The following is a 24,556-nucleotide window of genomic DNA, read 5'->3' on the forward strand; positions in this document are numbered from 1 at the left end:
TCACACACAGGTTGCGGATTTTGAGGAGATATTCACTGATTTTGACAACAAGTCATAATTAAAAGTATCTCCAGAATTGCTGACAACAATGCCAACAGGCCTTTTTCACATGTCACAGAAAAGCAAAAGTTTGAATAATCAAATTGGTGATGGCTGAATTCCAATTAGTTGCTCAACGTTCAGAGTCGGGTATTGTCTCTCAGAGTTTTTACTCTGATAAACTAAGGCTTCTAACTCTAAAAAATAACGCTAGAATGGTGTGAGTAAAAAGTTGCTTTAGGGACAGCTAAACAATATTATGCGCCCATAACTCTACTCTACACTACAAAGCTGCAAGGAGCTACAGATTCAGGTGATCATAGGTTTTTCTGACAGTTTTGACACTGTTTTAATAATTGAAACAACTTTTTGACTTGGTTTTGTTTGTTATCTAAATGTCATAATTAGTTGGAACTGTTATAGTCTGAAATTCTTAGTAGGGGAGAACGGGGGAATGTGAGCCATCGGGTAATGTGAGACACCCCCTGTATCTAGGCAATGGAACACATTTTTGGTCATGTGAGATATATGTTTTCAAGCCCCTCTCGTTTCCCCTTGGCCATGAAAGAGACGACCTCATGGTGATGTTGTAAGCATGTTTTTTTCACAAAAATTTATTTTTTGCATGTAAAAGTACATTTTCTTGCTGTCAACTTAATCGATTGTTGTGCCAAAGCAAATTGATTCAGGAAGAAAAACTTCTATCATACATGTTGATGAGCTACCAACATATGAAACCATGTGATGATGATAACTGAAGATTAGCCTGATTTGCTGAGAGAGGTAGTTTTTTCTCAAATTGTGGCAGTGGGGTAAAGTGAGACAGTGTCTGTGTCCTCTTTTAATGAATACATTATATTTGAGGTAGCAAGGAGACTAGTTTGAATAAGACAAAAGACAATGTGGGCCAGAGGTGGGGGTTGAATGGTTGAAGGGGTGTCAGCAAGGGCATGGTTTGGCAGGTATGTATGTGGGGGACAGGAGAGTGACCTTTAATACCAATAGACTCTAAGTAATATCTCTTTATTCAATGAATGATCCCAATAAAACAAATGCAGAAAAATATTAATCAAAGACTCAAAACATGGAAAATGACAGCTGGGTCTAGTCTTGTGTTCTGAGTCCCAGGCTGTTCTAGCTGGTTCTGATTGTTCTTTGCTCTGACCCCCAGACACTAGGTGGCTCTAAGGGTCCTGTGTTCTGACCCCAGACTGTGTTTTAATCTGCCATTTGAATGTTAATTATTGAATATGAATTATATGGTGTATTTGATCAGAGTTACTTTCAAGTGTTTAGAAAATATTTTTCTTAATAGACCAAACCCCATGATTCTGTTTCTTTTCCGACATTAGCTTTGGAATATTTGGTTTTCAAGCTAGCTGTCAGGATTGTAACTGTTACAACATTTGTTGTTATGGTAGTTTCAGAGAGGAAAAAGTAAGTGGATCAGTTTACCCCCTTGATTTCTCTGGTCTGTCTCAGTTTACCCGACAGCTGGGGTAAACTGAGACACAAGACTTTTTTTAAAACAATCATATTTTCACTGCCATTTTTCATGAATAAATTCTGCTAATGCCCTTTTTTAGGAAACATCCTGAATTAATGGGAAATGTGTACATTTTACTGATAAATCATTGTAGCTCGCTAAGAGGGAAGCAAATGTAAAAAGTGTCTCACATTACCTAGTTCTCCCCTATGTAGAACTCAAAACAATATGTTTTTATAGATATTAAAGATACAGTTTCATTTCATATGATTGATAAGTTATCTCAACAAAAGATAATTAGTTGGCTCAAATGTTTTGCAGTTTTGCCTTAAAACATGAAGATTTTAGTTGGCCTCGAAATTTTTAAATCTAGTGATGACAGCCTTGAAAATTTGAGTTTTTCCAAGCTTTTAATTTTTACAGTAACTACTACTTAATAAAAAGTATAATACAAAATTTGTTAAAAAAACAACTACAATTGATACAATGTTATGAGTAAACCAATACTATTAACAGTAAGATTTCCAAATAAAAAGCCAATTCTTATCTTTTGGGGTGCCAGTGTCCATTTAAGACCAGCAGAGAGCGCTAGCACTCTCCACCGAGTGCCACCTCTATCCTGCATCCAATTATTTTACTCATACACTCATAGACACACTGGGAGCAAACAAGCAGTCTAAATGGCAAATGCAAGAAACGGAATATTTGCTTCTTGGAAACAATGCTTAGAATGATGACAAACGATGAGGAACTTTAATTCTAATAATATTTTATTATAAATAGTGGTATAAAGACATATAAAAATAGTTGTTAGACATATCAATATTTACATGGAACATTTCATAGGAAAAAATAAATAAAAATGTAGAACAGCATAATATCTCTCAAATAAATTACTTGATTCACAGTAAGGCAGTAAAAACAGAGAAGTAGTTTGTGTCTGTTGTTGGATGACGACAGTGCCGCATTGGGAGTGTTCAGCCCCAATACCCTCTGGAAACCAACGGCATGCAGACGTCTTTGCCACACACCTGTATTGAGAAATCAACAGGAGATTGGATTAGTATTTTCTACTTTTACTTCAAAAAGGATCCAACATGATTTCTACAGTCAATTATTGCACTAAATGAATACTAACATACCTGATAGGAGGACTGTGTTGCTGGAGGTGACTGCAGGATGGCGTCTATGCTCATGTCCATGCCCTGATCAGCCTCATAGTACTGATCCATTCCGAAACCGCAGCTCCCAGAATGCAGCATGGTGTTGTTCTGGCTGTGACACTGGGCCGATGAGTACTGGATCTGGTTCTGCAACTGGGCCCCCTGTTCTCCACATAAACCGTTTTGGAAGTAGCTGAGATCAGGTGAGGATGTGTCACTGGCCGACGTATCTCCTTGTTCCCTCCTCTGAAACAGCACCTCCTCGCTCAGGCCTAGCTGCTCCGACAGGTAAGAGATGTATCCGATGGCCAGACGGAGGGTCTCGATCTTTGTCAGAGTTTGTCCGGCGGGGGCCACCGACGGCGGGAGGTAAGATCTGAGATGATGCAAAGCCTTGGTCAGATCCCTCATTCTGTGCTTCTCCTTCTCGCTGGCACTCTCCCTTTGCTTGCTGCGAATGCGTGTGGATCGGCGGCCCGTTTTCCGTCCACATCTAGACAAGGAGCAGGGAGAGGATTCCAGGGTTTTGGAATATCCGGTCTTGGTGGCGTTAGGAGTGGGCAGCTGCTGGTAGGAAGGAGAGAGGCTGGAGTCCATAGAAGGGACAGGGGAGAGGGTCTCTTGAGAGGACATGCTAGAGAGGTCCGAGTCGGAGCACCACTGGTACTGCTGCAGGCCGTAGTTGAGCAGAGAGACAGAGGAGGTATCCATGTTGTTGCGTGGAGCTTGGACAGAGTGGTCTGGACTGGAGATACTGGGAAGCGAGTGTGAGTTGCTGCTCAGCTCTGTGGCGCTGGTTTTATAAGTGCCGTGCCAGCAAGGGCCACAGAGGTGTGAAGTGACACCTCCACAGATTCTCACAAACCGTCACTGTCTAAAGCGGAGGCCCCCTGAACACACACACACACACACACACACACACACACGCCCACACTCCTTCACCAGGACCTGGTCTCTCAGTCAGTACCTCTCCCTCTCCTCTGGGAAAGTTCAGCTACAGGAGTGGAAGTGTGAATTTTGACTCCTGGTCAAAACAATAAACAGCTTTTTTCTGTTGTTGCTTTTTTGGGTTTTCGGTCCCAGCAGCAGCAGCAACCCAGATGCGTTTTGCACATGTTTGAGGGGACGGGGTTTATTTTTGAACAATCTGATTTCTCTCGCATTCACTTTCTAACACTTAAGCCAAAGAGTGAAATGAATAATATGAAAGTATAAGTGAAACAAATCCTTACAAATGATTGAATTCAAGAAGTCTGTAAACCCTTTCAATATTGTCTCCAACTGTAAATGTCACCTTATCTTGTACATAACATTGCTATATTCATCTAAAAGATATAGTTACAAATTAATTTAAATGAAATAAGATGGTAAAATGTTAAATGGTATTCAAAACTTTTGTAGATAAGCTCTGTTTTTCCACGATTCATGGTGAAATTTGTGACATCAGACTTCCAATTCTAATTGAAGGATTTGTGGTTGGGCAAGAACATTCCAAACATAGTCAATGATTATTGGATTCTTACATATTGGGATGTTCGTGAACAGGCCATCAAAGCACTGGCAATGATAACAGCGCAGATCATCAGATCATTAACCCCTCAACTCCCTCCAACCTTGAACCTGACATCAGCGCCCCTGCTCTCTGCCCTGCTCTTGATCTCCTCCAACCTTATATTGCGTCAATTCTCACCAAGCTGATCGTTTTATAGTTGGAGGCAAAGTCGGGCGTGAGGTGTGATCACTGACACTACACTTTCTTTATCAGTAATCCAAGAAGTGAAGCTTGGTCTTCTACTGCCGCTGCTCCTGTGCAGGGGCCTTCGTCCTACATGGCTAAACTGGAGATGTAGTCAATGTAAATACATTTAATTGAAGCATAATGATCCAGTTAAAGCGGAGGCGCGATGGTTTCACACTGATGAGAACTGATGAGTCTGGAGGCGTCACTTCACACCTCAGCTGTGAGAACCAGGAATGCTTCCACTGCTGCTCACCCCTCTGTGCCCCATCCATCCTCCATTGTGGCTCTCAGCACTTCAAACAGCAGAAAAAGGTTGGATTCTCTGACATCAAATCGATTTGGGAAGAGTGATCGAAGAGAGGTTTATTTATTATATACAGTATATATTTAAAGTTTTAGAGAGAATCGATTCTCTGCGTTACGTATCGATGTTTCCTCCAAAGATTCCTCAGTTGAAACTTTTCTCGCTAAGTTTACCAACTCAAGCTAAATATTTATAAAGCATTAAACTTGACAACTGCTTCGACACACTCGCTCAAGTGTGCAGTTTTTCCTTAAAAAATCGACACGTCTGGGTGAATGCTGAGTCAGCGCATCCATGCTTAACCCTGTTATTTTCCCCATCCAGCTTGATTGCATGCAGCCCTCTTTCTGAGCAGCGAAGCAATTTGTCTGTTCAGCTATCTTTTGTTCTCTTTTTTTATGTTGTCTGTGTTGTATATTCAATCATGTCAATGTCAGACCTGTCATGAATCCCATCCCTATATGGATGATAAGTTACTTAAACAAAGGTACATAGTTCTGATTTTCTCAGCTGAGTCTTGATGAAACGCCAATATTTTGTGGTTTACTCCGTACCAAGCAAATTGTCAAGGCATTCTGTCTTAACTAGATTTCTGAGTTTTGAGGCCAGCTAAACAACTTTAGTTTTAAAGGTGGGGTAAGGGATCTCAAGTGAACGTTTGGCAGCGTTTGTCTTTATATTATATTAACCGCGGCAATATTTGTCACTCAGAGCGAGTGGTCGGCTGCTGGCTGTGTGTAAACTAACACCCAACGTTGATATTAGCTGATTTTGACAAAATAAATTCTGGATTACAATCGCTGAGAAACTGCCTAAATTTGAGCCAACTTATTATCCTTTGTTGAGGTAACTTATCATCCATATGTAATGTAACCTTAAATTTGGAGTTCTACATACTAACACTTTAGTACAAAAACACAACACAAGTTTTTTAGACAGTTTTAACAATGTTTGAATCAACATTTCGACCAACTTGGTTTTATATGTTATCCGTATGACAGATAATTAGTTTGCACAGCTGTTCATGTTTGAATTTCTTAGTATGTAAAACTCAAAATGTTAAGTTTTTTTTACATAAGAAATATAAAGTTTCATTATAGGGGAGAACGGGGTAATGTGAGACACTTTTTACATTTGCTCTCCTCTTAGCGAGCTAAAATGATTTATCAGTCAAATGTACACATTTCCCATTAATTCAGGATGTTTCCTAGCAATGTACGTTATCAGAATTTATTCAGGACGAACGGCAGTGAAAATATGATTGTTTCAAAAAAAGTTGTCATGTGTCTCCCGGGGTAAACTGAGACAGACCAAAAAAATCAAGGGGGTAAACTGAACCACTTGCTTTCCACTCTACACTACCATAACAACACATGTTGTAACAGTTACAATCCTGACAGCTAGCTTGAAAATCAAATATTCCAAAACTAATGTCGGACGAGTACCAGAATCATGGGGTTTGGTCAATTTAGCAAAAAAAAATTCTAACCACTTGAAAGTAACTCTGATCAAATACAACATATAATTCATATTCAATAATTATCATTCAAATGAAAGATAGAACCAGTCAGTTTAAAAAACAGTATTGGGGTCAGAACACAAGACCCTTAGAGCCAGCTAGTGTCTGGTGGTCAGAGCAAAGGACAACCAGGACCAGCTAGAACAGCCTGGGACTCAGAACACAGGACTAGACCCAGCTGTCATTTTCCATCTTTTTAGTTTTTGATTAATATTTTTCTGCATTTGTTTTATTGGGATCATTCATTTAATAAAGAGACCATTGAAGTTAAAGGTCACTCTTCTGTCCCCCAGATACATACCTGCCAAACCATGCCCTTGCTGACACCCCTATAACCATTCAACCCCCACCTCTGGCCCACATTGTCTTTTGTCCTATTCAAACTAGTCTCCTTGCTACCTCAAATATAATGGATTCATTAAAAGAGGGCACAGACACTGTCTCACTTTACCCCACAGCATTTGTCTCATTTTACCCCACTGCCACAATTTGAGAAAAAACTGCCTCTCTCAGCAATTCAGGCTAATCTTCAGTTTTCATCATCACATGGTTTCATATGTTCGTAGTTCATCAACATGTATGATAGAAGTTTTTCTATCTGAAACAATTTGCTTTGGCACAACAGTTGATTAAGTTGACAGCAGGAAAATTTACTTTTACATACAACAAATACATTTTTGTAAAAAAAAACATGCTTACAACATCACCATGAGGTCCTCTCTTTCATGGCCACGGGGAAATGAGAGGGGCTTGAAAACATATATCTCACGTGACCAAAAATGTGTTCCGTTACAGATAGATTCCTATATACAGGGGGTGTCTCACATTACCTGATGTCTCACATTCCCCTGTTCTCCCCTATATGAATGGTTAAGTTATCTCAACAAAATATAATGAATTGGCTCAAATGTAGGCATTTTTACAGTGCAGCAAAGTAAATAACAATAGAAATATTGATAGTTGACGCAATTCTGCCTGCTGTTTAGAGAGGATGTTCTTCATATCGAAGCCCCTTTGAGTTCCTTTAACCTGAAGACTGAGGCCCTGGCAAATCCATGAATCATAAATGATAAAACATAGGTTTAATCCAATTTGGAGTGGTGGTGGGGCGATACATATGTCTGAATATAGTTCAGTCTGAACACACCCTAAACAAAGTAATTGGGAGAAGTGTGCATGTGTCATGCTGAGGGCAACGTGAACTGGGGTTGAACTCGCAGTGCGACCCTGCTGGCCACCCTGACTGAGGTGGGGCTGTGGGAGCCTGGCTGGGAGTTTGGCACCTCTGGGTGGACTGGATGCACAGCCACAGCAGGCTCTGAGGCTGGGCTGCCTGCCACCTGTCTGGGCCGCTTGACTCCACCAACCCCACCACGACCTCCAGTGTGCTACCTCTCCTTGGAGTAAAGTTAAATTAGAAAAAATGTCAGTGATTCCTGTAGCAAAACAGTGACACGTCCCGTCAGTAGTTCACTACTGTCATAACTTAAATGATTGGAATAAAAAGGAAGAGAAGTCAGTTCCCCTCAAGGGTGTCTCTGCTTTTGTCTCTCATTCAATGTGAACTAGCTCATTGTAACTGAACTCTGGTAATAGTTTCTGCAACACCTCGAGTAAGAGGTAAAGAAAAAGAAGGGCAGAGAAACAACATATGCAAATGTTTTCATACAGGACACAAGGGCTCACTGAGTGATCTTATGTGTTCACAGTTAGGTCAGTTCACCACTGCGTAAGGGAACAATCGCAAGGAATCATTAACATGGAGATGTAACAAGTGACTAATTAAGGCTCGTAAAGGAGTGGGCTGAGTAAAACTGCTGTGTAACCGCTGCTGGATGGGCACTGAGGTTGGCCGGAGTGCTTTTCTTGTTGCCTTGTGTTAACTGACATATTTCACTCATATACAGACCTATACAGTATCACTTAAATGTTTGATTCAGTCTGACAAGTTTTACCTATAATATTAGTTTTGTTGAAAGCTGTGTGTGTGTGTGTGTGTGTGTGTGTGTGTGTGTGTGTGTGTGTGTGTGTGTGTGTGTGTGTGTGTGTGTGTGTTTGTGTGTGTGTGTGTGTGTGTGTGTGTGTGTGTGTGTGTGTGTCTGTGAGTGAGGTGGCAGGTGAGGGGGATACATTCTGCAACCTAGGTGTGAAACATAGCTGGAACTGGAGGGGTCAGCCAGAGGTGGACAGTAAATTTCCTCTAATTGTAAGCGACTGACACAGATCTGACACAACAACTTAACAGAATGAATAGTTTTTTGTTCAATGCCTGAAACAGGAATAGGGATCAGGAACTGTCTGTTGCATTGGTAGGAATGTTAGTAATATTTTATTATTCTAGAGAGACCCCTTAGAATTGTAAGAACCAATCCATCATCAATGTACGATATGTTGATTGGGCCAGATCTAACTCAAGTTAAACTTCATCATAAAAAAGTTTTAGCTCAAGAGAAAATGTGTGTCTTCTGTTCGCTGCCCTCTATTTTGATGTTCGGATAAAACTGTTGGACTGGTCATCACAGAGTCTTTCACACCTCAGCCAGAGTAAACACATCCTCCTACTTCGGGCACTTGCTCACACTTGTGTGCTGCCATGTTTTTACAAGCCCTCCTCACTTACCCCACGACACACAGCTGCCACTGACATGGGAACAGTTATATTCAGCTCCCACTCACTGCTACCATGCCTGGCATATTACATATTTCTAGATAGCAATCTGAGGTCACAGTCAGTGCAAGGCTGCAATGCTAATATAGACTACTCTTGATCGCCATCTCCATAAGGTAACAGACTAACTATGCACAAGTAATACTTAATATAAAACCACTTCAAAAATACTGAACTATCCACAGCTAAGCCTTGCTCTGGCCAAAGGTAAAAAGGCTACTGTGCCCAGCCAAGATGTAGTCAGGAACATAACATGACTAATCAAATAAGATAAAGGCTAAAATAGGGAGCTTCGAGGTATGTCCTGACAGAAAGTGGAGCATCATTTGAGAAAATGAGTGTGTTTGTTTCGCCCAAAATTTGCCTAAGACCCACTTGTCACAGTCAGCTGTAAGCAAGCTAGCAGCGGGAGGTGGTCTTTTGAGTTCACCTCAGCCTGCGACACAGAAGAGAGGCAAAGTCGAGAACTCAACAACTCCATTTCTGTGTTATTTCACTAAAGTAGGCTACATGTGTTCAACTATCAAGTGAGTCTTTGAATTCTATACCCCAGGCAAATATACCTCAATGTATGTCTTTCCACTGACTTTGTAATGTATGCAGCCTCTAAAATAGCTTAGTATCCTTTCAGTCTGTAGAGCTGATCTGCTCATTTTGGACAGAGCTCGTTTAACTGTTTCCCTAATAGTTGTGCTAAGCTAAGCTAACGGGTTGATGTGCTTTGCTCTAGCGAACAGATATGAGAGTGGTGTCTGTCTTTTCATTTAACTTTACATTTCCCAAAATGTCAAAGTATCTCTCAAAGTCAAACCTGGAACTCTGGAACATTCAAACCTTGTATGTTCATTGGATCTATTATATATGTATCAAGCAGGAAACAGGATCATAAGCCCTCAGCTTTATTCAAGTCATGATGGAGCTAGTATTTTACAACTAATATACACAGGTCTACAGTATGTACAACAACAAATATGGTATTGGTAGTCAGACTATTGTGTTTCAGTAAATTCACAGACATGTGGACAACAACCACACACACACACACACACACACACACACACACACACGCACACACACACACACACACACACACACACACACACACACACACACACACACACACACACACACACACACACAATTCAGTCATGCCAAAAAAAGTAACATGCTCCTTAGAAATCTTGACACAATGTTGTCAGAAATGCAGCAGGTTCTGTAAAACTGTTCTTCATCAGAACGTTAAAGTGAGAGCATCATATCAAAACATCTAATCTCAAAAGTTTTGTATCATTCTCTTTTTTTAGAAAAAAAAAGACGAAAAATCAAACAATCAATAAACAAACAAACAGAACAATTTGTTACAATTTATCATGGCAAAATGTGACAGATAAGACTATGTTATCACCACCTACAGCACACAGCTCTACAGTTAGGAACAGTCATGACCACGTCTCAGTCGAGGACAAGATGAAAAAAAACAGCAAGGAGCATCCAGTCAGCTGGGAGAATTGAACAGCAGTGGATACAATGAAAGAAAAGAAAAAAAGCTCCTACATTTGATAAAACGGCCAATCCAGGTGTATGAACGAACCAATCAACCACATTCGAACTAAAGAAGACTATAGACACCACAGGACAATGCAGAACAAAATAAAGACTGGGTGAACGAAAGAGGTGTTTTCTCTGAATGACATCACCAGCAGTGATATTGCTGCTGTGCCTTGGCAGTGAATACAACAGGATTCAAATCCAATTTAAGTTACGACTATACAGTAAGTCCTCTCTCTTTACTTTGTTTCCAACAGGGAATGAACTCAAAGCACAACATGGTCACATGAACTACATCACCTTCAATCACAGACACAGTTTCATCTCAAATTAACCTCTCTTATACACAAACCTCAAACAAAACAAAATGTTGCTACAACGTGTGTGTGTGTGTGTGTGTGTGTGTGTGTGTGTGTGTGTGCGTGTGCGTGTGCATGTATGTGCATTTATGTATGTGCATGTGTGAATAGAGGATGGGCAGTAAATGATAAAAAGGAAATGACAGTAGTTGTATACGATGTGACAGAAATGCTGGGCAGCCTGAGGAGCTTACAAGAGGGAATGGAAAGCGACCACAGGTTCACATAGGCAACCAGACAGGTTTTCAACATGTTTAATCACATAAACATGGCAGACTCATATACACAGCTAGCACAGCATGGTCTTTCTTTCATGTCTTTCCAATTCAGTTTAAGCTGATACTCCCCCCGTCCCCCACAAAAAAAAAAGCTTTTCCCCACAGCTATACGGTGGTTTTGGGCCTGGAGGCTGCAGGAATTTGGCTTCTCAAGAGAGGATTTTCTCCCGGGTATCAGGCAGCTTGAGAGCCACCAAACCTCCACAGACGAGGGCGGCGAAGGCCAGGAAGATGGGGACGATCTTAGTGACGCCGATGAAGGCTGCGAAGATAAAGCTGGCAAGGATGGCAGCGAACTTGGTGATCGCGTTCAGGATACCAAACGCTGTCCCTCTGCAGAGTCAAAAAGAGTAAGATGAGATGCAGACTTGAAGATAGGCCTACATGACTGACGACCGATCGATGAGCTGAATATGTTTTGACAACACAAGTGATTTTTAACTATTGGTCTTCAATTAAATAACATTTCTAGCCAACAAACATTGATTGTGATTGGGAAAATGTTGCTAGCAGATCAGCTAATTAGCTAATTATTTAATGCAAACTGTGAGATGGTTTAAATTCCACCTTGCCTTTCTGATGGTATCTGATGTTAATCATAACCATGTGCTGACTGTAGAAAAACATTCCTTGACATGCAACACACCTAAGGCAAGCAGCAACTTTTCCAACCACATTGTTCTGTAGGGTTGCATTTGGAAATGTTCACACTCCAGCAACTCAAGTGAAACACGTTGACAGAGATGGTGTTAACCAACTCAGCACTTAGTCCTCATCCTAAATTCCTTTATGTTTTAAAAGGGAGACTACATTTTCTAACAAAAATATACAGTAAACACTATCTATTGGATAACTACTGTTGGCAGTAAGCTAGTTAGCTGGGCACGCTAATGGCTGCAACTCGTTTCAGAACAGGTACACACTGTTTACTCCATTTCCTACACCTTCTTTGTGTTTTACGTTCGGAAAAGTAAAAAGACACCACAAAATGCTTCAGATAATAATAACAGTAGGCCTATCTCTCTTACTACATCCTTGTGGACAACACCTCTAGTCATCCCTTAGTCATGATTACTAAGCTATAATTGGACAGTCACTTTTGGGAAGGGTTGGTATTTAACAGCGGCATAGAGTTGTGGCGTACCTTTTAGCGGAAGGGTAGAGTTCCACAGAAATGACCTCTAGTCCGTTCCAGGCCGCCACGCTGGCGCCATAGAAGAGACACTGCCAACATATTACAGCTCCTTGACTGAAACTTAGCAGCAACAGGAAGGTACAGGCAGACGACACCAACATAGAACCACCTAGAAAATAAAGATAGATGATCACATTCTGAAATCGATTTGACGAACAGTACACACATTTTCACAGCACTTGCACTTTCTTACCTATAATTTTGATTCGTCCTATCTTGTCCATGAACAATGCTGAGATGATGTTGCCAGGCAACGTGGCCAAACTTCCCAGGAAGCTGACCATGTAGATTACGATGTCGTTTTCCTCCTGGAAGTTCAGATGACAGCCTTTCTTAGGGTGGAGGAAGGTGACGTTTTCCATTCGACATTCTTTGAACTTTTCCTTCCAGAGGTCTGGAGAAGAGATAGACATATTGCAAAGTGTTGATGCTTTGGCTATGATGACAGCAGATACATATTTTATACCACTAATTTGTTGAGTTTATTGACACCTAAACCTTAAGGAGCCAGCAATCTAAAAGTGGAATAAAATGTTATTAGTCATTCCCTGCTAGTTTTGCACGGTACCTGTGTTATAGAAGATGGTGTGTTTGATGGTGCAATTCTCGAAGAAGGTGTTGGTTGATCTGATATCTTCAAAGTAGCAGTTCTCAAACAGAGAATCCTCAAACTTCACAGACTTTATCTCAATGTCGACAAACCTTAACGAAAGGAAAAGAAAAATCTCGTCAGGCAGACTTTTGAAAAAATTGTGAATTGTGACTTTGGAGGGTCAAATAATAGGATGAATAGAGTTTTATGTGGAGCGGCAGTGAGGAAAACGCACTTGTCGTGGATGTACTCTCCCTCACGGTGGATCTGGTTGACGAGAGAGAAGTTGAAGTGGAAACGCTCGACTTTTTCTCGGTGGAACACCCGTACCTTGGACTCATACTCCTCATACTGCATGTACTTGATCATATCAGGGAACCACACTCCAAGGCCGTGGTAGCTGATACACACAGAAACACACAAACCTGAGCACATGAAAAGGTACTACCACAGGGGTACATAAGAAATATTTTTTATTTTTTATTTTTAGCTCTGCCTTGGAAAAGTGTAAAAGAAAAATACCAAAGTGGGTATACGTTTATTCTACTGAGCCTTTTCTCAGTAAAGGTGTGAAGAGAATAGAATAGAGTTTTTGCTACCTGAAGGCCAAGCAGAACCAGACAATAACCAGGAAGAGTCCTTGCAGCCTGAGCTCTGCAGCTGATAGTGACATTATGTTAGCCATCACCTGAAAGGACAGACAGACAGACAGACAGACAGACAGACAGACAGACAGACAGACAGACAGACAGACAGACAGACAGACAGACAGACAGACAATCAAAATGGGCATGCAAGGTCTGCAGGAAAAAGGGGATGAAAAAACTCTTTACATTCTGCCTAAGTCAGCTCTCTTTAATTGTGTCAGCTATTCTATTTGAGTCTAGTGATGGAGGGATCCTCAGACCTGTTGCAGCATGGTCATGTGTCTGACGGTCCAGCGCTGGAAGGCAGTTCCAGTATCGCTCTGGATCTCTATGAACTCGTCCTCTTGAGTTTGTGGAGTCTTAATGTTGGTCGCCTTTGCAAAGAGAGTGGAGTTTGGACACGTCAACAATAACTCTCTTCAATTCAACAGAAATTCAGATCAAATTAGATCAAATAAAGATCTTAAGATTTGAAAGAGGGTCATCATGACAACCTGAAAATTATACATCTGGGAAATAAAGCTACATACTGTAAATGCGTTTTTAGATTGTTTCATATTGCCAGCTTTAAGCCTCCAGTTACATTTATTTCTGTCAGTGAAGTGTTTCATTTTACAAATAGTCTAGTGGTTGGACAAGTCAGGCATTTTGTTTTAGCGAAGGCTTACAGTGAAGACCCTCTCCGGCTCCCCCTTGGCCTTCCAGTTGGTGTCGTGAACTTTTCGCAGGATCATCCACGCCTCATCATGCCGGGCATTCTAAAAGAAGCACACACACGCAAATCTATACATAAATTCCCACGTCACAAACGTTTTAAGGGCTCTCTGTTTTAGTGGCATGTTCGTTTCCCATATACTGTAGACTGTGGCGAGATACAGTTGAGTAACAATGTTCCCATGAGATTTGCCTCTTATCAGATGGGGGAAAAGTGTTATAATTTGGGGGTGTGTGATAGGAGCATGTTGGAGCAGCCCTGCTGTAACATACAAATACAATACCACATGTGGTTACAGGTCTGACAATGTCCTGGACGAGAAACAGGGGTGGGTGGTGTTCTGGTGGCGCCTTAGCAACCTTTCGTTACCTTTGCACAGCAGTGGGATGTTGCTGTGGTGGCAGTTGACTCAACAATTTTAACCAATCACAGCTTGATGTTTAATACTGTACACACACATAATGAATATTGGGATAGGTAGGAATTCTTAATCTAGCATGTATTAGATGGATGTGTTTTTACGTTTTGCATTTGAACCAGCCAATTAAGCACATACGTATATATATATTTTTTGCGTGTTTTAATCTGGTGACATCATATCTGACCTCCAATAGGAATCGAGGGCTCTCCGGCATGAAGATGATTCCGACGAGTGCAGCCAGCGCAGGGAAGAGACACACGAAAATGAATAATCTCCAACTGTGGATCTGGAACTCTGAACCGATGGCGAAGCCCCAGCCTGGAACACCGTACAGCAAAGAGCGTGTTAATATCTCAAACACCCATCTTTCTGTCATATTAGAACGTCCACACCATTTTATTACTTTATTCCAAAGACATCCGGGCGTTCGTTTTAGATTTACATATAATTATGTCTTTAATTACTGATGGTGGCAAAATGTTGACTTAATTTGAGCTGAATTGGGCATATTTAATTGCTCTGAAAATGTATCAAGATGAAAATGATTAGCAAGCACAAACATATCCTGTCCTTCATTTCAGACTGAAAAGAAAAACTCAGCCAAACGCTGCTCCAGTCAATAAATGCGTGTTTACATACACGTCCATATGTGTGTCTAGTTATGCATGCAAGTCAGCCTGTCTGTGCATGTGTGTTTTACCATAGTGAGGGATGATCCCCCAGGCGCTGAAGGAGGCATACAGGCCTCCCAGCATCCAGAACATGCAGAGCCAGCTGAGATGTTCTCCACGTTTATCCATCTGCAGGAACTCAGTGAAGTAGGTGTACACTATTGGGATGGAGCCGCCGATACTGGGGGAGAAATAGCAAGAGAGCTCAGTCTTTGAAAAACATATCTGTTCTTTTTTGTTTTCACTTGACATTTGTATTTCCTCCATCTCTAAAGCAGCAATCTAAACTGCAAGTAAATAACCAGATTCTGGAAAGTCAGTTTTGAATACTTATGATAAAATGCATTTTGTGAATTGCTGCTGCTAACTGACACTGGTCAGTTTGTACAGAACCTAGTGTTCAATGTGATGCAAGGACTGACCATCATATGTTATTGGATGTGGAGACTATCTGCTTGAACCATTCTTCTGCGGATGAATGTTCTATTAATTGCTAACATGGGACTCATCACAGTGAATTATCAACATCAACATTTTATTTTGGTGACCTTGTGCTTTTTGGTTCAAACATCAATATTACAGGTCTAGGTACACACAGGCTGAAGTCATTATCAAAATAAATGTGTCTTTGAAAGCTGCAAAATCAATCGGTGCACAGCACCAAGGTGCTGACAACAGCAGGAATGTCAAATAACAAGTAAGTGAACTGGTGTTCATGGAGGTCCCCTCTATACCTCAGGATATTCCTAAAGCTCCACAATTTGCTTTAATGTAAGTCCTAACTACTACTCATCCTTTTTAAATGTCATCTTTTTCGGGAAGGAAGTAAATTGCACTTGTCAAAAGCTTGCTTCCAGTAAAAAGATTATTTGTGGAAAAGGTCAGTGGTTTCAGGAAGCAGGATGAGATCTGTTCAAGCAAGGGGCTGCTAATGCAACGGTGAACGGGAATGTCAACGGCAGTGTAAATGTGTCTCACCCGAAACCGGAGCAGATCCTGAAGAAGAGGAAGAAGCCGTAGCCCTGAGCGAAGCAGGACAGGAAGGAGAAGATCAAGTCGATGGTCAGGACGTAGATCAGACACTTCCTCCTCCCCATCTTATCACACAGACCCCCCCACACCAACGCCCCCACCATCATGGCCACATACACCAGCAGACCTGCAAATGCACAACACAAGCACACACACCTTATATCAGTCGAATGCCTTTTGACCTTTGCACAAGATACATGTGTGGGCTCTACAGGAACATGTTTATGCATACATATAGACAGATATCATGGGAAGGAATAACAATTGGTATGTTATTTACAAGGAAAATGGCCAAGGATGTCCACAAGGGGGCTCCCTCTACCCTTGTAAGAACACAGAGAAATAGATAAATCATCACAATTTGTACTGTAATTCAGAGGGATCAGGGATGCATCATGCAACACCATTCAAAATGAGGTAACCAGAAAATATACCTATACTATTAAAAGCATTACCAGAATGCTGATTTAAAAATGTAGGTCATACTAAGATTGAGGCATATAAGAGTGCATATCTTCCCCAATATTTATCATCCATATATTTCAATCTGCTTTAGCCTTTGTTCACACGTGTTGCTCCAGTTGCCTTTGCTGTCTTCAGAACATGTTCTTTTTCTAACATTGTATTGATGCTTTAATTTCCTGCTGTATCAACATTTCAGTTCCTTACATTTTACCAGCAGATTCCCATTTCAATTCACACTTTTTGTTGCACATTGTGGAGCCTGCCCCAGCAAGCACTGGGTATAGGTCTATACTCTGCTACTTTATTTTTCTTTTGGTAAAGCAAGAGGCCTTAAGATTGGCCCATTACTCCACCAAGGAGATAAAAAGGATTATGAGCTCCCCTTTTACGTTTCTTGGTAGAGTAATACACTGTCAGTGTGATAACTCAAACCTACAACCTTGGCCATCCTCTTCACCATGTTAGTTAAACCTTTGGACTCGTACCTCCTGCCTGCTCTGTGTTTTTACTACACACAGCCCTAATTACAGCAGGACTAAGCAGCTTAACGGCACATGGAGCCATAGTGTGCACCTTCCCTGTGGATTACTAGGCCATCCAAATGCTCTCCTGCGCTCCACACGCCAAGCAGCACATCTCTAACCCATTCAGCAAGAAGCTGCTGCAGGCACCGGTAGACAAAAGAGTCAAGGCCAACACGTCATCTAATATTGTTGTTTTTCCTTGGAATTTGTTTGAACTCGACACCATTGAAAATGAGGGTCATCCCTCAATTGGTCTCTCGAGGATAAATAAAAGTTAAATGAAAATGAAATGAAATATCTTGGCCACGTTGTCCCTTGAGGTTGTGTGTACTAGGCCTTGGATACGCAGACAGACAGGTTGACAGGGTGCCCTTGTGATTAGAAAGCCTGTCCTTCAGGTGGAGGTTCGGGATCAACCCCTGCAGCAACAAGCCTCTATCAGCCTGTTAAAGTGTCCTTGTCACTTCTGTTTACAAGTCAGTTTCCTTTCAGATACACTGCACCATTTTTATTGACTTGAACAAAAGGGTAATATGTTAGGAATCTAACATGAATGTAATGGAAGCTGAACAATTGTAACCCAGCAGCAGTGTAAAACAGTGACGAGAATAAAACTCATAATGAAGGCTATTGCACTTTCCGAATAGGCTATGTTAGTTCTGCCATTTTCTGTCTAAGATTGACCTAAACTGTTAATATTCACAGCATGATTCACAGCCATAAATGCCGTTTAGCTAACTGAACTAATAGACAAAGCTAACGTTAGCTTGCTTTTAGTGACTTGTTTTGATTTCAGAGTAAAGGAGGTCAACTATGGTACATGTTCAACATAGCTGAGCAGACACTTCATGAGTCCTTCTTAGGTACATTTAACAAAACAATAACACTATCATATCATAATTCACAAAATGTGAGACCAATATTTGACAACGTTTTTTTGTTTGTTTGAGGACGTTAGCATATTCAGATACCCACTCACTCAAAACTAGCTGGTAGCAACATTACAAAAAAATACATTTTGTAAGTCTTAATTGATTATGCATTCCAATTAAGTAGATTGATACTCGCAACACGTAGGCTATTACTTAGAACTTAGGAAGTTCTGTACAAACACTGAATTACACCAAGCTGGTCCAAACCAATCCAGAAGAGAAAGTCTTCAGATACAGGAGGTGATGTATTTTTATATTCCATGCAACAGTGTCAGCAGTTTGTGTAGAGTAAACCCAAGAAGAGCTGGATAATTTAAGCAGTGAGGCTGTCATTGCTTTCCAGCAACACAAAAAATCTCTAGAAACCGAATAAAAAATTGTTCAATGTGCAGTGCAAAAACATTACACCCATGAATTTTAAGCACCAAAAATAGTCTAGATGATCCCTTTAACAGAGGCAGAGAGGCATCATAAACCCACCTAATAATTTATGCATGACCTTCTTCATTGCAATTCCAGTGTTATTCCAGAGATGCATTAGCTGTATTTCAACTTTAACTGTTTCCTTGAAAAGTCAGTTAAATCTCTGCAACCACATCATGCCTCAAGTGCCTCTTGTATTTTCACTCTATGGATTAAACAATAAAAACACCAATAAAGGTAAGTGCACCGGCTTTCCTCTTTTTAACACAAGGCTTGGGAGTCTGTCTGTCTGCCAAGACAAACAGTAATTACCGGTATAAAACACATTTCCGCTCCCGTGAATCTGGTGATGTGAGCATGAGTGTGAATCACATAGGATCATTTTCCCTCATATCTACTTCATATCCTCAGCCAATGATCAGTGCCCCCCTCCCGCTCTACACAGACGCTGTGATTTCATTTTTGCCAAGCCTTCCTCCTGCGACCGGGGGCCTGTCAGACGCCTGAAGCGTATCTGACAGGTCTGCACCGGGCACTGCAGGCCACCAGGCTCTCTGACTGCTGCAACATGCTCCATATTAGCCCGAGATGGCCTGGGAACACACACTGAACACAATCTCCACCGGGTTTCTCATCAATCTCTCGCAAAGCCTCGTCCCAGGAGCCTGTAGGTAAGATGAAATGAGCGATGTGCAATATGCCACATGGCCTCGCTACACACGAGGCCTGGGAAATAAGGTGAGGGGCTCTAATTTGCAGTTTTGTTGTCTGCACGGAAAGCGAAAAAACAGATGCTTTCAAGGTACATTTCCCAGTAAGTTGGGTCTATGCTGAATACAAATGTCCCCATCATCTTTTGGCATATTTACTGGTTTGGATTTTGGACCGAGTGAAGCTAGAAGGCAACTGAAACACCAGCCTTATTATACAGTAAAAGCATATTGAAAGCAGGTGCATTCTCTGTCTGCTATCTAACATAATTAAACAATTAACATGTGGCATAGCGTCTTCATCGACACACAAATGCCAAGTCCCACTAACTGATGACTCAATCAGATGGCTCACAAAGGACCCATAGTCTATTAGGACACATAATGTTGGTTATGTTTTAGTATTTGCATTTGCCTATAAAGATCAGAGCCTAATTTGTCCCAGTGGATGGGAGATATGTCTGTCTGACGCAGTGGTCTGCAACCATGTGCCATCAACAGCCAAACATATGAGCACTGATGAGATCCTTCTCTCTGGGTAAAGACTGGAACTCTTGGACAGATGATTGTAATTAGCTAGTTGCGTATAGGCTTCCAAAAGGCTGTATATCTGTTGCGTACGAATGTGTTTGTTAAATCAGTTTCTGGCTATACTAGCTGCATGGCTCGAGGAGTGGCAATTTTGACCGGTCTGGCAGTTGTTCAGACAGCAAATTTTTAATGGATTGCTGTGAATTTTTTTACACACGATCATGGTACAAGAGGATGAATTATATTGACTTTGGTGATCCCCTGGCATTTCTTGACATTTGGTGCATACACTCGTGTTACCCTTAGGAGGAAATGTAATAACTCTATGGATCCCCATAGTGTGTGTATTTTGGGTTCTAATTGGGAAATGCTAGCATGCTAACACTCTAAACTAAGATGATAAACATGGCAAACATCAGCATTTGAGAATTGCTATAGAGAACATGTTATACTAATGTTAGCATTTGGCTCCTTTGATCTGTTTTTCAAAAGATTCTTTCCAAATAAAGAACAATGGGTGGAAATTGAAAGCCTTTCCATTGTCAGTGTTTTAAAAAAGTGAAATGAATGAAGACCCGGAGACAGTCCTGCTAGATACGTTTTCACCACGTCCACACAGCAGAAACCTCAGTTCTTCTACCTTCCCGCCCTTTTGCTTTCACTTACCCAGCAATCCTTTGTCGGAGTTGGATATGCACATGTCCTTCTCGGCACTGGGCAGGACGAAGCCCACCACGAAGCCGTCCACGCCGTCGGCCATCAGGGCCAGGCCCAGCACGACGAACATCATCCACTGGAAGCGTCCGTGGCCGCAGTCCTCCATGATGTTTTCATACTGCTCTGCCAGGGTCTCCTCCTCCTCCTCCTGGCCGGCCAGACGGGCTTTCCTCCTGGCCTCCATCCGAGCCGCCCGCCGCGCCTCCTTGATCTCGTCGGGATGGGGGACGCCCTGGTACTCCCCCTCGTACATCTGCTGGTCATCGTCTGCGCCCCCGGTGGCATCGCTAGCGGCATCCTCGTCCTGGGGAGGGTAGCCAGTCTGGTAAGGGTAGCCGTCCGGACCAGTCCCTCCATCCTGAGTGTAGGTGTATTCTCCACCTTCCGTCACCTGCTGGTTCACGTTGTTGCTATAAGGGTCATCCATGATGGTTCCTGCCAGGTGCAAGTGAAGCGGGTATGACTTTGCCTTGTAGCCGTCGTACTATGAGGAAGGTCAAGTCGTCAGCTAAAATGGCATAATCCTTTCCAAAGAAGCCGGGAGTTTCTCTTTCAGTGTTGAAGGAAAGTCTGTAGGAAACTGCAGGTCTTCGTTGGTTCGACCTTCTGAGGGGCCTAGCCTTCAAATTTAAGGCCTTGGAAGATTATAACGATTCTTGATTTGCACAGTGCTGCATGTTGGACCTAAAACACAATGCAAACAAGATGTCACAAAGAGTTTGTAAGCATTATGGCAAAAACAAATGCACACAGACATCGCTTTGAGATAGTCCCCTAATGGACAGCTTTTGACCTGCCAACCTAGAGAAAGTCTAAAAGTAAATGATCTGCAGGCAGATCATTTACTTTTAGACTTTCTCTAGGTTGGCAGGTTGGCGGTTTACTTCTTCCTGCTCATTTAACCCTATTCTCATTAGCGACGTTTGTCTTCTTGACTTGGCATGAGCATTTATTTAATTGTGACTTAGTCTACCATTCACACACACTAAGGAGATTGATTAAAAGCTCATGAGTTATTTGACATTTTTTATTGACAGTATGATAGGCTGATATTAATACCACATTAGGCAATGTATCATCATTTATTGGGAGAAACCAAGCAATTCCATGTTAAATCAGACGTTCAGCAGCGCCATGTAGTCGGAATATTATGATCCTTGATACATAACCAAATTTTGCGACTAATGGACTTTGAGATTGTCAGTTGAATCGGGCTCCTTCGATCTAATTGTTCAATAGTCGACCATTCAGGGTCATCCCTAGGCAAGACATTTTGTGCTTTATGATCACTTGTTGTTACTTTGCTAGTTTGCTTTCCTTTCAGTCTAATCAATTATGACATATATTATCTATAGTTACTTTAGACAGAAATGAAAAGTGTCTTTAGGCAGGACAGAGCAGCTCAGGAGTCCCACTCTCCCTTGTAGGCCGCGCATCCCTCCACACAACCAGATAATCTGGTCGTGTCCCTGCTCAAATGCCCTGACGCCATTTTAATCCATCACATAGCGCTGCTGCAGCGATGACACGTTCAGCTCTGTCTTGATTTGAACAGCGACCGGAGACACCAAAAGGATGAGAATAACACAAATTACACTGAATTGCTGTCACATGCATTATGGACATGATTGAAGGACTTGCACAGTGAAGTCAGGCACATATTTTTCATACAAAATCAAGCAATTGTTCCTGGATCCTCTGTAAATCACAGAGGACAAATAATGACATATATTGAAACATTTTGTGAAAGACAATCAAGCCTGAATACAGCACAATTTTTAAGAAAATTGAGGATTTGGTTAAACTGAAAACTAACACATATTTTAACCTGCAGGTACCCTATCTGTTCCAAATGTGCACTCCGAATTGTTTTTTTAAATGTTTTTTTGTTTGTTTTTACTGCTCTCTGCCGCTACCTACAGTATGCACATTCAAACTTGGAGGCTATGTAGTCCTTGATGCCCTTGCTTGAGGGCACCTTGAGGCAGAGAAGAATCATAAAGTCAGTCAACTGATTCAATAATGTGAGTTACACAGCGGAACCAAACCAAAAGTTTGCTAACATTAGCTACCATAAGCTACTGGCCATACCAAACCAATCCAGGTTGTAGCAGCAAACCCCCAAGTGAGTTATGAGTTGTATTGTACATGTAAAGTTGTATTTCTCTTTGGCCCACTACTGATTCCACTATTTCCAAACCCTGGCTCTTTAACTGTTTTCAACATGGTGCGGTATCCTGTTGTTGAGAGATCCTGATGCCTTATCAGTAGCCTATGGTGTATTGTATTTAACTTCTATATCTTATCAAAACCATGGAAATTGTTTTTTTTTGTAACACCAAACAGGGAGAGTGAGTTGCATCCCCAGAACAAACAAAAGCTGAAGTTTGTATAGTTTGAAATAAAGCCAACATGCATATTCTTTTCAGTGAAACGTAAGTCAAAAGCAGAACAAAACAAGATGCAAAACATCCTGTTGGTAGTCCACCGAACAGGATTTGAGGGAAATGTAGTTTTAAATCTGAGACATAGTTACACAAGATATACTTTTCTTTTTTGATTCTTAAAACAACTGATTTAACCCTTATTAAGTTTATCATTTTTCCAGAATATACCTTAAGGACACAAATCTTTGTAAATGTTAGCAATGTCAAGGACTCAAGCTACATACTAATGTTAAAACCTTCTGCTACCGATATTTTTCTGATTACTTTCCCCCAATTCCAAGTATTTTTGGTGCATCTTTCTTCCAATGGTTACCACTTATACTTATACTGTAACTTGCTCGATCTAGTTTTCTGTCATATCATCTGACAAGTGGATGGCTGCTTTGGTTTGGTCTGTCCTGGTTTGGAGCCATGATGACGAGCGCTGTAATTTAATCCAGATTAAGACTGCAGATTTTTTTTTCATTTTGGCCTTGTTGCCTCACATTATTGTTCCGTCACGAAACTCATAGAGGTGGTTGATAGTGGCAGTGGATTATGGAGTCTATATTGATGCACCGAAATGCATTTTCTCCCTTTTGGATTAGAAGTTTTGACGCCCTGTGTCTGTCTGTTTTCCGGGAGTAATAATTGGAATTGCAGTACCGTGACGTGATCATGATTTCACACAAATAAATCAGGAGGGAAAGTGAGAGGGCGGAGGCTCGCTCTGGTTGAGGGAAGAGGTGATGCTCTCAGCATCCTCCTGCAGCAGCCTCTATTCACACAGCTGGCACTTACATAACAGTTAGGCTGCCTGTACACTCTCTCTCCCTCCTTCTCCCTCCTGCTTCCCTTCTCTCCTCACTTATCGACCTGTGTTTGCGTTTGTCAATGCATCAACTTGAACCTCTTTACCCCTGACACACGCACAACGATTCAGATGTCAAATCAGCATTTATGCTCATGCATCATTTGAATAGGTCGGCTATTAATATTGGTGGTGTTGAAAAGTCAGAAGGTTCCTTTGGATCATAAAAATCAATGTGAGGTTTAATGGGAAGCACAGAGGTTGCTGCGTAATTAACAAAGAGCTATCTCAATTGGACCAGTGACCTTCTACCGCTCTTATTAGTTTGATTGAGCCAAACTGCCATCTTCACTTCATCAGTCTCTGTAGCTTCTTCAATAGAGAGCAAGGGAACCAGAGACACTTGTGGTGTTACATATCAATGCTGTGGTAACGGACCATGGGAGAGTAGCCAGCAGTGGAAGTATTTTTTCCAGCTTAAGCCTCATTTTGATTCCTCCAGCCACCATGGGATTCACTCACTATGACCAGAAGCCTCCACTGCTCTGAGAGCCTTCTCAAGCTAAAGTGCACCCCATCAGTACTCACTTAGAGTTGGGGTAGAATTTATTTACCCACTTTCTTCACATACTTTACACA

At 41.5% G+C, this 24,556-nt stretch overlaps 2 protein-coding genes across 2 annotated transcripts; both read right to left on the reverse strand.

The window, feature by feature from the left end:
• Nucleotides 1-2,658: 2,658 nt before the first annotated feature.
• LOC307257443 (uncharacterized protein) lies at nucleotides 2,659-3,399 on the reverse strand (the record flags this gene model as incomplete). The annotated part of the gene is made up of 1 exon (XM_080036677.1): nucleotides 2,659-3,399. One exon carries the CDS (start codon nucleotides 3,397-3,399, stop codon nucleotides 2,659-2,661), a length of 741 nt encoding a protein of 246 aa, XP_079892803.1.
• A 7,855-nt stretch (nucleotides 3,400-11,254) lies between these two features.
• sv2ba (synaptic vesicle glycoprotein 2Ba) lies at nucleotides 11,255-21,107 on the reverse strand (the record flags this gene model as incomplete). Its single annotated transcript, XM_080027949.1, has 12 exons — nucleotides 11,255-11,438; nucleotides 12,250-12,409; nucleotides 12,494-12,694; nucleotides 12,869-13,002; nucleotides 13,128-13,292; nucleotides 13,492-13,580; nucleotides 13,800-13,913; nucleotides 14,208-14,297; nucleotides 14,860-14,993; nucleotides 15,376-15,527; nucleotides 16,325-16,505; nucleotides 20,630-21,107. The coding sequence occupies 12 exons, from the start codon at nucleotides 21,105-21,107 to the stop codon at nucleotides 11,255-11,257; spliced, it is 2,082 nt and encodes a 693-aa protein (XP_079884075.1).
• Between the last annotated feature and the right edge of the window lie 3,449 nt (nucleotides 21,108-24,556).

The sequence above is a fragment of the Ammodytes marinus genome (assembly GCF_949987685.1).
Source record: "Ammodytes marinus genome assembly, chromosome: 1".
Lineage (NCBI taxonomy): Eukaryota > Metazoa > Chordata > Actinopteri > Uranoscopiformes > Ammodytidae > Ammodytes > Ammodytes marinus.